This window comes from Gigantopelta aegis, chromosome 14, assembly GCF_016097555.1.
Source record: "Gigantopelta aegis isolate Gae_Host chromosome 14, Gae_host_genome, whole genome shotgun sequence".
NCBI lineage: Eukaryota > Metazoa > Mollusca > Gastropoda > Neomphalida > Peltospiridae > Gigantopelta > Gigantopelta aegis.
Window position 1 is genome coordinate 52,035,376 of NC_054712.1, and position 12,500 is coordinate 52,047,875.

The 12,500-nt window shown below is 35.9% G+C and overlaps 1 protein-coding gene across 1 annotated transcript in view; it reads right to left on the reverse strand.

Moving 5' to 3' along the window:
* Positions 1-12,500, reverse strand: part of LOC121389447 (homeobox protein araucan-like) — a 39,508-nt gene that overhangs the window by 22,340 nt on the left and 4,668 nt on the right. The window contains exon 2 of the mRNA XM_041521077.1: positions 3,589-3,825. Within this exon, the coding sequence (XP_041377011.1) occupies positions 3,589-3,825 (237 nt within the window). The remainder of the gene's footprint in view (positions 1-3,588; positions 3,826-12,500) is intronic.

The window sequence follows — 12,500 nt, forward strand, 5'->3', positions numbered from 1 at the left end:
TAAGGGGAACGGGAGGCATTCCGTTCGCTAGTGGGCATGCCACTTCCACCTGCATGTTATAAACGACATGCATTCTTGATCCATGTCAATGCACGAGACATGCTGTGAACATAAATTAGCCGTGTTAAATGAAAAACAAATTGAAATGCGATACCTCTTTCTCATAATTGTCGTACTGCTTTGTTCTTTACGCACTGTTTTCGACTTTAACGACACAATGAGAGTCTATTTCTTGTCTTAACTGCAAGACACGCAAATAATGAAATGGATATCGGGTGAAATTTATTACCTATTATTTTAGATGAACCCACACATTTTGAAAAAAGTCTTTCCTGAACTGGATCCATTGTGGCAACGTTGCAAAATCCCAACACAAAGAAGGATATATTTGAAGCGATGTTTATAATAAACAAATAATTGCAGCCAAACTATTGGATATGTAGTATGTCAATTATGTCAATTTATTTAATATAGACGGGGATTCTAGGGGTTTATGTGATAATCCTCCCCTTCACCCCACTCCGATGAGCTCATGTGTTTAATAAAATCTAATAATGAATTTATTTCTTGTTAGTGTGGGAGATGTACAATACTGGTCGGCTGGGGTGTTTTCTGGAAAGGATTATTTATACATAATTCATGTTAGCGTTAGGTGCCCTTGCTAAGTGACACCCACTGCTTAAAAAATCAGACTAATTAATTAACAGACAACAACGAAGGAAAATGTGTCTTGTGCATAATAAAAAGAAAGAAGAAGTTATTGTTTGATCACATTTCATCTAATTGTTTTTAATTTGTTGCAAGTGTATAATGAAGAAAAAAACAAAGTATTGTTTGATTCTCTCGATTCACGTCATTGTTAACTTTGAGCTCGACAGCTCATCAGTACAAATATATATAACAAGGTTGAACAGTGGTATATGTTACAAACCAATATCTTGATGAATAGGTATAGTAGGAGAATGCAAGTCAAATACTCTAAATAGAATTGGGACCTGATTCACTAAACTCTCGTAACTTTGCGATATTGCAGTGCAATGTAAAAATACTTCCAAAGAGGATGCTTTGTTGTCTAGCAGAGCCTAAGAGAGTTTTGTGAATTAGGCCCTGGTTCTCAGGTTTGTGGCACTGTACAAAACATATAAACAATTTAATAAGTTTAAATACAGAGGTTTTTTTCAGTAATAAGGTTTGATATACAATTTTACAAGTTATTATATAACGGACAAACCAATATAAAATTTTATTCATTTTCGACTTCATTAACACAAACAAAACACATTCTTACTATTTTAGAGCTGTCAATAGTGAGCTATCTACCAGTCTCAGTAGCTAAATTGTGATAGTTCATGTATGTACAGAAAACAACAGAAATATACATATTCTTTTTCGTATAATGAAAAACATCGATTACAGGTATATTTCAGGTAGGTAATGGAAAACGAAAATAGACATATGCTATATGTATTCGTGTTTCGTGTGTATGCTGTTATTCAACACATCTTTGATTCGTGTGTGAAACGAAACACGATTCTTTGACTAACCCTTGAGACCCACGTCATACCAAGTGCCGGAAAGTGGACATAATTTTGAGGTGTTCGCAATGATCAATCATGTGATAAAAGGCGATCGGTTTCTGCTTATTGACACGATCTGCTGGCTAGCGCTGGGCACCAGGAACGAGACCACGGCCACTAGGTGTCCGGGGACACGGCGATCCGTCACAGGTGGCACTCTGTTTGCCATCCACTGACATTACAACCTCGGGGAATCACGCCGTATGTCATGATGGCAACATTTTTGTGTTGTGTTAAAGTCATTGTGTTTTGGTAAATAAAGCTGATGTGTGTTGTGTGCAAGCCACTATGAAGACTTTCCATGTTTTGTGTAGTTGTGGTTTTAGTCATTTCGTTGGTTTATCTACTATATTTGGGGATATGGGTGGGGGTAATTGAGGGGTGCATAGGTTTATAAATGTGAACAATTGTTCTACAGTACAAAATATTTTGTTGAAAAACACCATTTTAAAACTAAAGAATGATGATTTCATGGAGTCTCTCTCTCTCTCTCTCTCTCTCTCTCTCTCTCTCTCTCTCTCTCTCTCTCTCTCTCTCTCTCTCTCTCTCTCTCTCTCTCTCTCTCTCTCTCTTAAATATTATTTTATTTTTTCCACGACTGTTATATTAATGCCTTAAAATACTTTTAATATTCATCTGTTAACGTCGTTTAAGTTATTTTTCTGAAATAATTAATATAAAAAGATTTGCTTATTTATTGTTTATTTTAGTGATTTATATCTTCAATTCCACTACATTTCCCCCATTACAGTATACTATATTGTTTAGATTTTATTACCATTTAGATGTCAAAGGCAACACCGTAACTATTTAGAATAATTTAGTTGCATAATAGTTGGGTTTTTGTTGTTGTTGTTGTTGTTGTTGTTTTTTGTGTGTGTTTTTTGGGGGTGTTTGTTTTTTGTTCATAGTTGTTACTGCTACATGTAGTACTAAAGAAAATAACATGCGGCTGGGTCAAAGTTCGAGGTGCACCTAACTTTTTATCCCACAGTTGAGGCAACCAATCCTGCCATTGGTTAAAACAAATGTGAGAGTTTTTGTTTTGATAAAATGTTGTTTCATCTGGCCAATAAATTCCTGTAATTTAATTTGAACTAGTGTCAGTGTACCAGCTACCATTGTGCTTGAAACATGTGGGGTCCTACTAAACATAGCATGACACTTTTTATGCGGATCTAGAATAGTCATAGACGCTACCCGTTTATCTCTGAAATGAGCAGCTTCACCCCGATTTTGTTCTGATTTCCTTCAAGGGTGACTGATACGCTGCATCTTGGAGTTTTAGCTATCGTCTGTGGGGTCATGCTATTTGTCGAATTGTTTCACAAAACAATTAATATACTTGCTCATACAGTTGGCGGACTTCCTTATAATTAGCGAAAATATTCCATCTATTTGTAAATTTTATTAACTGCTGCTGTTTTCTAAATTTGTAACTAAATTAACTGTTTAAAAATAAATTAAAACCATCTTAATTATGATCTTGATAATGGTTTACAAAAATAAATGAATAAAAATGTAGGTAAATAAATTAAATAATTAAATAAATAAATAACTAACAAACATGCAAACTAATAAATAAAGAAAGAAAGAAAGAAAAGAAAACTTCTCTTTTTTTAAATAAATAAAAAGATAAAAAGATAAATGATACATGTATATATATATATATATATATATATATATATATATATATATATATATATATATATATATATATATATATATATATATATACATATATTTATTTATTTATTTATTTGTTGTGTGTGTGTGTGTGTGTGTGTGTGTGTGTGTGTGTGTGTGTGTGTGTGTGTGTGTGTGTGTGATTATATAAATATATAAATAAATTAAATAAATAAAATAAAATAATAAAGTGAACTTGAAAATTGCAGTATCAGCATTCGCAATTTTCACAATCACTACCCTTTAACAATTCTCAATAAATCTGGAGCAGTGAATCATCAATCACACGAATTTATGTCCTAAAAATAAAATATCATATAATTACCAGTGGTGGGTAGAACGCGGAATGTTCTGCTCCTAGTGGTACGTAGCCCTGGGTCGAGTAGGGCGACGCCTGGTACAGACTGTCGGCAAGGCCCGCAACTCTGGAGTAGCTCATGAGGCTGGGGGTGTACTGGCACGAACACACGGTCTGTCCCGTGTGCGGGTTTGTCACCAGAGCTCGGCCATTCTCGCAGCACGACCCGGGCATTGTCGTGGTAGGCGAACTGGTGCTCCGAAGCTGTGGGAGGAAAATAAAAAAGAAACAAGCGTCAAAGGAAGATTATATAGCAATAGTTGCATTTATATTGAACACTCGCCAGTGGGCTATTTCTCGCTCCAGCCAGTGCACCGCGACTGGCACATCGAAGGCCGTGGTATGTGCTATCCTGACTATGGGATGGTGCATATAAAATATCCTTTGCTGCTAATCGAAAAGAGTAGCCCATGAAGTGGCGACAGCGGGTTTCCTCCCTCAATATCTGTGTAGTCCTTAACCATATGTCCGACGCCCTATAACCGTAAATAAAATGTGTTGAATGCGTCGTTAAATAAACCATTTCCTTCATTCATAAATATTGAGCAGTAATTTAAACGCAAATCAAACTTATTGTTAGTGTGCAACCAGAATAGTTTTACATGATTACAAACACTCAATTCTGCAAAACGATAAACAGAATATTAACCTGCAATTCTTCTGAATTTCAGTCTGTGTTAATCTATTCTTTAAAACCCCCCACGAAATTTAATGTTACAGCTGAAAATGATATTTGCGTTTCTTTTGCTGTTTAGTATATAGTGTTCTCTTTCTCTGTAAGACTATGTTAGAATTGCTGAAATCCAATAGCCGATGACAAATAAATCAATGTCCTCTAGTGGTGTCGTTAAACAAAATAAATTTGTATAGATGTCTAAATGTGTATAGATGTTGGTAGGTAGGTAGGTAGGTAGGTGGGTAGGTTGGTAGGTAGGTATGTGGGTAGGTATGTAAGTAGCTACCTCTCTCTTTCTCTGCATTCTTTATCATTTCATTTCAACGTATTTTCATGCTTATATCCAATTAAAGTTCAAGCACGCTGTCCTGTGCACACACCTCAGCTATCTGGGCTGTCTGTCCAGGACAGTGGGTTAGTTGTTAGTTGGTTAGTGGTTAGTGAGAGATGAGAGGGTGTAGTGGCCTTACACCTACCCTGAGATGGAGCCGGTACCGGGCTGCGAACCCTGTCCCTACCAGCCAGCCACTGAGGCCAGTATTATTTATCTCTTTTCCTCTCAATCTCTAAATCTACTTGCCTACCTATATATTCACTTACATCCACCCAAACTTTCACCCTCTAACTATCCATCATCGCCTGCATATTTACTCCACACGTGCGATAGGGTAGGGGTGGGTGGGGGAGAAGACTGGAGGGGGTTACAAGAAACTAGAAATCAAAGCCCCAGGGCACAAGTGCCGATCGATCAACGTCAGGAAAGTTGAACTGACACGCCGCAAAATGTTTACATCTGTATGCCCTGTTGCCAGCTCCAAAATACTTGTATCGGATGATGTAAAACCACTGGGAAATCATTAGCGAAATCTCTGCCATCGCAGCCAAACGATTATATTATATTTTGAAAGAAACACAAGTAGATTGTTGTCGCTTAGTAGCTGTCGGGATTGCGCATAGTTCCGTGTCATAGCCGATGATAGATTCATAATTAATGTGCGCTATAACCGTTCGGCTGATATGTTCATCCGAGTATTAACTTCCAAATCTTTATTTGGAGAAGGTGTCAGAGAATTAACCGCAAGATTCGCGAAATGGACCGTACAGTCAACAAGTTTAAAAGACATCTGGGCTAGAGATATTTTACAGTGGAACATAAGTCCTGGTTGTTTATTTCTCTCTCTCTCTCTCTCTCTCTCTCTCTCTCTCTCTCTCTCTCTCTCTCTCTCTCTCTCTCTCTCTCTCTCTCTCTCTCTCTCTCTCTCTCTCTCTCTCTCTCTCCCCTTTTTTCAGTATCCAGGTGGGGGGGGGGGGGGGGTAAAAATACATATGCTATATTTTATTTTTACAATTTCATGTATATTTTTTTTAATTTCTAATGTTTTAACCTTCTATGTAAGGTCGTTAACCACAAAACCACAAGTATGGGTTTTTTTTTTTTAATTGTATCTTCTGTTTTTGTTGTTGTATTTTTTAAGTACCAAACCAGAAGTTGTCGTGTCGTTACAGATTAACATTCTTTGGTTTTGGAAAATACAAATCTGGACTCAATTAAATAACATTAATATAAAATATTGAAATACATTTTTTCTTTGATGATTACAAGCAGGTTGTTCTTTGAAGTATTAAAATAACCCATTGTTTTGAAGTTACTTCTTATTTTAGTACTAATTTATGTACAGAAAATGTATGCGATGTTCTGGCATAATGGTGGATAACTCAAAATATTCGTTGTCAAAACGAAGGTGCATTATTATAGATCCGAGTGCTATATTTATTTATTTATTTATTTATTTATTTGATGAAAAATATATATATTACTATTTGTTTTTACTTCCAGTTTTTTTAAATTAGCATTTAACCATTTACAATAAATGTTAACGTCCTTACTGTCGCCCCACCCCTACCCCCATTCGTCTGTATAGTTTGGCAATATTTGCTCATCTATATGACGCCCATGGATGTATTCTTCTCCATTTTAACGCACAGTATCGTGGCATTTTCCACTGTTTTGTGTTCAAAATTTAGACTGACATAGACGTTCCTTGATGATAAGCAATGACAGGGATGACACATGTTTATTAAAACTTTAGTCTCATTGTATAAACAATGATATAACATTGTTTAGGGAAAATGATAGCTTTTCTGATACCTTTCTATTTCCCAACATCAGATTTTCCGTTTTGTCCCGTTTGAAAAACTATCTTTATTGCAAATAATTTAACAACAAAAACGGTGATTCAAGCTTGTAATTTAGTAATTGATCCTATAACCAATGTTGTAAGTATACGTCTTGTCGTCTCTAAAACTGACTTGTTTTAAAGGAAGGGACGATTAAGGCATTTGACCTGATATGCATATTCAACGATATATAATGCACATTATTGTTTAATATCAACAAGTATAATCGTATAGTTAATTAATAAAACGCTTAAATGTGACGGCTATTATATATAACGGGCGAAGCCATTTTGTACCATCCCAGTGAATACGCCCTCTGGCGAGCTGGTGATTACTTAATACCTAACGCGTCATGTCAGGAATTAGTCTTCGAACTGAAGAAAGAAAACATACCTGATTTTTGCGGATGCATCGCAGTTTTCTGTAATAATATCCATCCCAGTAAGCCGGCAACAAGTACATATATTATTTTTCAATACAAAATAAACCACCATTGTCAAAGTGTTGAAATAACTATTATGTTTTGTACATAAATTAGCCCACGTACTGAAATAATAATCGGAGTGTGTTCTTGGTTAATTTGTCTTTTCTTTCCGTGGCCTGTACCTGTGGTTCCTGATTGGCAGGTGTATATTTAGACGGTCCCCAGACACTGTGTCTAGACACACTAAAAAGACGTGCCGTTTTTATTAGATCACAAGTTATTATCTGTTAGCCGCGCGGACGTCCCTCAAAATCGTAATGGACATTATCACTTTAATATTGTAACCCTTGATCAAGTAGACTTTGCCATCTAAAATCACAAAACTGACCAATTACGTAGTCCCAAAGAAAAGAAAATTATCACTTGAGTGGTCATTTTTTCTCGAACGTACCCTACCTGTTGGCCTAATAATAAGCATTTTTTCTTTGGATTTTTTTTTAAAGAGAAAAATACTATAACTCCATTTCGTTCTATTGATGCAAATTGAAATATATTTAGTTAAATAGTTTATTATACTATCAAGTCATTCATGTTGTTTTACAAGTCAGGTTGATGAAAGCGAACCGCCTTGTCGTAAATTAGAGCGTTTGTTTACACTGTGCTTCAGAGGAGTTCGATGGAGCTGACGTCACTTCGCCCCAAGCTATACCAGCGGACGTCACAAAAACGAAACAAAATGGCTGCCCCCAGTTAGCAGGAATAATCATGTTTTTTTATTAACTCTAAAATTACGAGTTTTTCATTTGTTAAAGTGTCTGTATGTGTTGGTGGTCCGGGTATGCATCTTTCCAACACAAGGCTCTTATTTGAGTTTACTCTACCTTTAAAGGGACACACCCTCGTTTTTAAACACTAAGGCATATGACATATTTTCACTATTAGAGCCGTTTATGATCACTGAAATCAAACTTTACTTATATTTTATTGTTTTGATTATCAATTTCTGTGCAACCGAAGTTTTTCTTGTCATCCTAGTGTTTCTAATACCATAAAATGCATTTTTTAAAACTATTTTTGATAACGCACGTGCGTCTGAGAAATAACATTTATGGAGTCGAGTTTTAGTCTATTTTTGACGGTATGTCACCGTTTCAACTTCACAGACTCTTGTTTCACTCTCTTGTAATGTTATCCAAATGAGTTGCAGGTTTGTATCTTAAGCAAACTTAGTGTCCATTTTTACGGGTTGAAACTATGATCTGCGCCTTTTTACACATATTCTCTCGAAGGTTGTGTCTTTCGGAGGAGACAAAAGGAAACCCTTGTATGGTATGCGCCTCAACCCCCATAGACTCACCATCCATCAAATAAATTGTGTATAATAAGAAAAAAAGTGGCAATATCTTAGTAGAGTACTTCACATGTAACGCATATCTTCTTGTATTAATTAATAACTGTGTGTTTTAACAGAAAATATAACATTTCAGTATGTACTGTAATAATATGTGTTTGAAGCTTCGAATAAAAAATTGAATAATAAAAAAATAATAATAATAAATTGTTCCACTCCCCCAACCACTCAACACCCATCTAACCTATAATGCAATATTTCCGCTCGTACAAGAGGGATGAAATCTCCAGAATTAAGGATCTCCTTGGGAGTGGCCGTCCTCCTGTAGACGAAGGACTATTTAGAGATTCATAGAGAATCAACCACTCATATGTGAAATGCCCATTTTGCAGAGATACGGCTTTGATTATGTTTTTACGGTTCTGTCGTTCAGATTGGTGTTACAAAGTGTTTGGAAACATCGTCTATATATATATATATATATATATATATATATATATATATATATATATATATATATAATATGTATATATGTATAACGTGTGTATGTGTGTGTGTGTGTGTGTGTGTGTGTGTGTATATATATATATATATATACATATATATATATTATATATATATATATATATATATATATATATATATATATATATATACACGCACGTTATAAATATCCCAAAGGTTTCGCAAGCCCTTGTATGACTATGATGTAATCGTGAAATAGGTGCAGCATTCGGTACAGTCTGTTGAGGGTTTGCACCAGACAAAGCGTGTCTTATCATCGTGGTAAGTACAGGGCGCATGTCAAATGACGAGGTTGATTAGCCGAAGCTAGCCCAAGTTTCGTATCTCGAAGTCGATCCTGTATTGTTGATAGTGGAAGAGAAAAGAACCAGTTGCTCTCGAACATTCACAACAGCAATTGGGGGCATGACAATGATGTCCCCCCCACCTCCCACACTCACACACACACCACCGCCATCACCGCCGCCACCACCCTGGAGTCAGAGGTGCAAGGGTGTATTATCAACTACCTACTAACAAATACTGTAACTATTACGTCACTGCCCTGAACAGACTGACCAGCCAGCTCAGGTGTAAGTGTGTGTGTCCAGGACAGCGCGTTTGAATCGTAATTGGATATAAGTACGAACATTAGTTAAAATGAATGAAAGAATTAATGGAGAATTATTATAGTTGCATGTGCAATATTTATTTATTTATTTATTTATTCGTTTATTTATTTGTTTGTTCGTTTATGTATTCATTTTTACATTTATTTATGATATTTATATAATTTTGTAATTAGATATTAAACAATGTGTTTGGGAGAAGTTAAACAAACATTTATTTCGATTTGTTGAATCTGTAAAACGCAAATATAGCAAGCAAAACTGGTTGCAAACTCTATTTTATTGGGTGCATTATCTATGTCTGAAACTTAGTTTCTTGCTTCAAGTTGTAATTTCTTCATATCTAGTAACGCGAGTAAAATATAATCGTTAACAAATATATCTTGCACTTCACTGCCCAAAATGGTTAAATGTGTTTATGTTCCTGATGAAGTCAGATCTACTGTTACGTTTTTGTTTATGTTTTCGTTGTTTTATTTAGTTTTGTTGTTGTTTTTTAACAAAAAAAATTAATTTGATTTTGTGGTTGTTGTTGTGTCTTAATTTATTTTGTTTTAATTTGATTTTTGTTGTTGTTGTTGTTGTTTTGTTTGCGTTGTTTTTGTTGTTTTTTGTTGTTTGTTTTTTTTGTTGTTTTTTGTGTGTATGTGTTCGTTGGTGTTGTTTGTGGAGTATTTTACAATGTACTTGGAGATGGATTCCCTTTTCCTTTAAATATTTCCATTTTATTTATATATTCATTCAATATCCGTTTTGAAATGCTGTAGGTCAAGACAATTTGTTTTTAATTAACACAATTATTTTCTGCTCAGAATTTTAACAAATAATAATACTTTTGCAACCTGTGAACATATTTCTAAATACGTTTGAACATATCCATATATTTTTGTATGTTTGGTATAATGGTATAGAAATTTATTCATATGAGGCATACGGCTAAAAATTATTATTTTACTGCTTACAAAAACAAATCGTTATCATCACAATTTTGGCTACCCCAACCTACCAAGACTTGCGATTCTACAGGCACATACATTGATATTCTGAGCAACTATACGTTTCACTTAATATAGTTCGATTTAGGAAATAGGTTTTTATTAAAATATATACACATCAATATGATACTAAAATATTATTCATTTTGAAGATTACATGTAGGATAACATCCGTAGTATATAAAGGACCGATTGTTTTGGAGTTATATGTTATTATTACCAAATGATTTGCATGTGATATGCTACCACTTACAATAACAGCAAACTGAGACAATACTCTAGCTTAAGAAGGAAGGAAATGTTTTATTTAACGACGCACTCAACACATTTTATTTACGGTTACATGGCGTCACTCTTATGGTTAAGGACCACATAGATATTGAGAGAGGAACCCGCTGTCGCCACTTCATGGGTTACACTTTTCGATTAGCAACAAGGGATCTTTTATATGCACCACCCCAAAGACAGAATAGTATATACCACGACCTTTGTTACACCAGTTGTGGAGCACTGGCTGGAACGAGAAATAGTCAAGCTTACGAGTGCATAGCTTAACATGTTTGTGGTCAACCTATATTGATTTTTTTGCTTTGTAGTTATCACACGACTGTGCTACCTCAAACCAGCAGTCACGTAACCCTTACAATATTGTGACATAAAAAGTGAATTGTGGTGTGTATTTAAAATTTAGCGTTTTTAAATTTTTTAATTTATTTGGAGATTAAAAAAAGCGTGCGGCATAGTCTATGAGCACAAATCCTATTCCCGGCCATGACGTTACCTAATCCATTGTGAGTAAAAATAATGATTTTCTACAAAACCGGACATATGCATACATATCCTTAGGGGTGGACTTTAACTCAGTTGGTAGAGCGTTTGTCTTTGGTCTTTTGGTCGCATGTTCGAACCCCTGAGTGGAACTTATCTAGACCTCTGACTGGATGTTTTCCCGTCCCAGCCAGTTCCCCACGACTGGTATATCAAAGGTCGTGGTATGTACTGTCCTGTCTGATGACATAAATAAACCCCTTGCTACTTATGGAAAAAATATAGCGGGTTTCTACTAACACTGTGTCAGAATTATCAAATGTTTGATATCCAATAGCCGATGATTAAAAACTCAATGTTCTCTAGTGGTGTCTTTAAATACAAAATAAACTTCTGTTCTTCATGTTATTGTGGGGTTGGGTTTTTTTTTCGTTAATGTGACAGCTCTGCGAATGCTTTTCCACCCTGTGATGTAGAGACAGCAACATTCTCATAACGGTTTTCGACGAGAGAGGCAAATACAGCACTGAATCGTTGTATTTGTTAAAACATTTAAAAATAAGTTGTGTATGCATTGATTTATGATATTTATACATACAGTTTTCCATTCTGTATAGGCGTTGTTGTTGTTGGGGGGATGTAATAGTGTTAATAGTTTACGTTATTTCAGGTACATTTTAATCACGATTTAACTCTGTAAATAAAATTTACCACAGCTCCATACACTGTGGTTTGAACACAATCTGTATCGACTTTCATTTGTTCCTATGCCTTTCTCTGATACTCGATAGCCGACTTTCTTTTTCTTTTCTTTGTTCTTCTTTTTTTATATCCCACTGCCCCTTTTCATTTCTCTCCTTTGAATTCCATCTCATTTCTTCCCGATATGGCAACTCCTCCCATCTTTCAACGTCTTTCGCTGTCCATCTACACATCCCAGTCCTTGTCTCTCCAACCGCGACAGGTGCTTGTCTCTTGTGACTATCTGTGCCACAACCTGCCATTCGCCATCAGCTTTTAGCTGTGGGCTTAGTCTAACCACTTCTGGCACTGTTAAGAGGCACTTGTAACCAACCTACTATACACCCCTACTACCGGCGGAATTTCTTAGTAGCTGGGGTCATGGCGTAGCCGAGGGGGAGGGGGCATGTGGGCCATACTCAACCCCCACTCCAACTCCAACCCCCACCATTTATGTTTCTCTGTCGCCATATATCACGACTCATAGACAGTTTGGGTCCCCCCTCCACCCCACCCCCCCCCCCCCCCCCCCCGTCCAACTCGGGTGGCACTTCAGTATAAAATCCTGTCTACGCCAATGGCGGGGATGTTGGTAAAGATCCGTTCATTCATG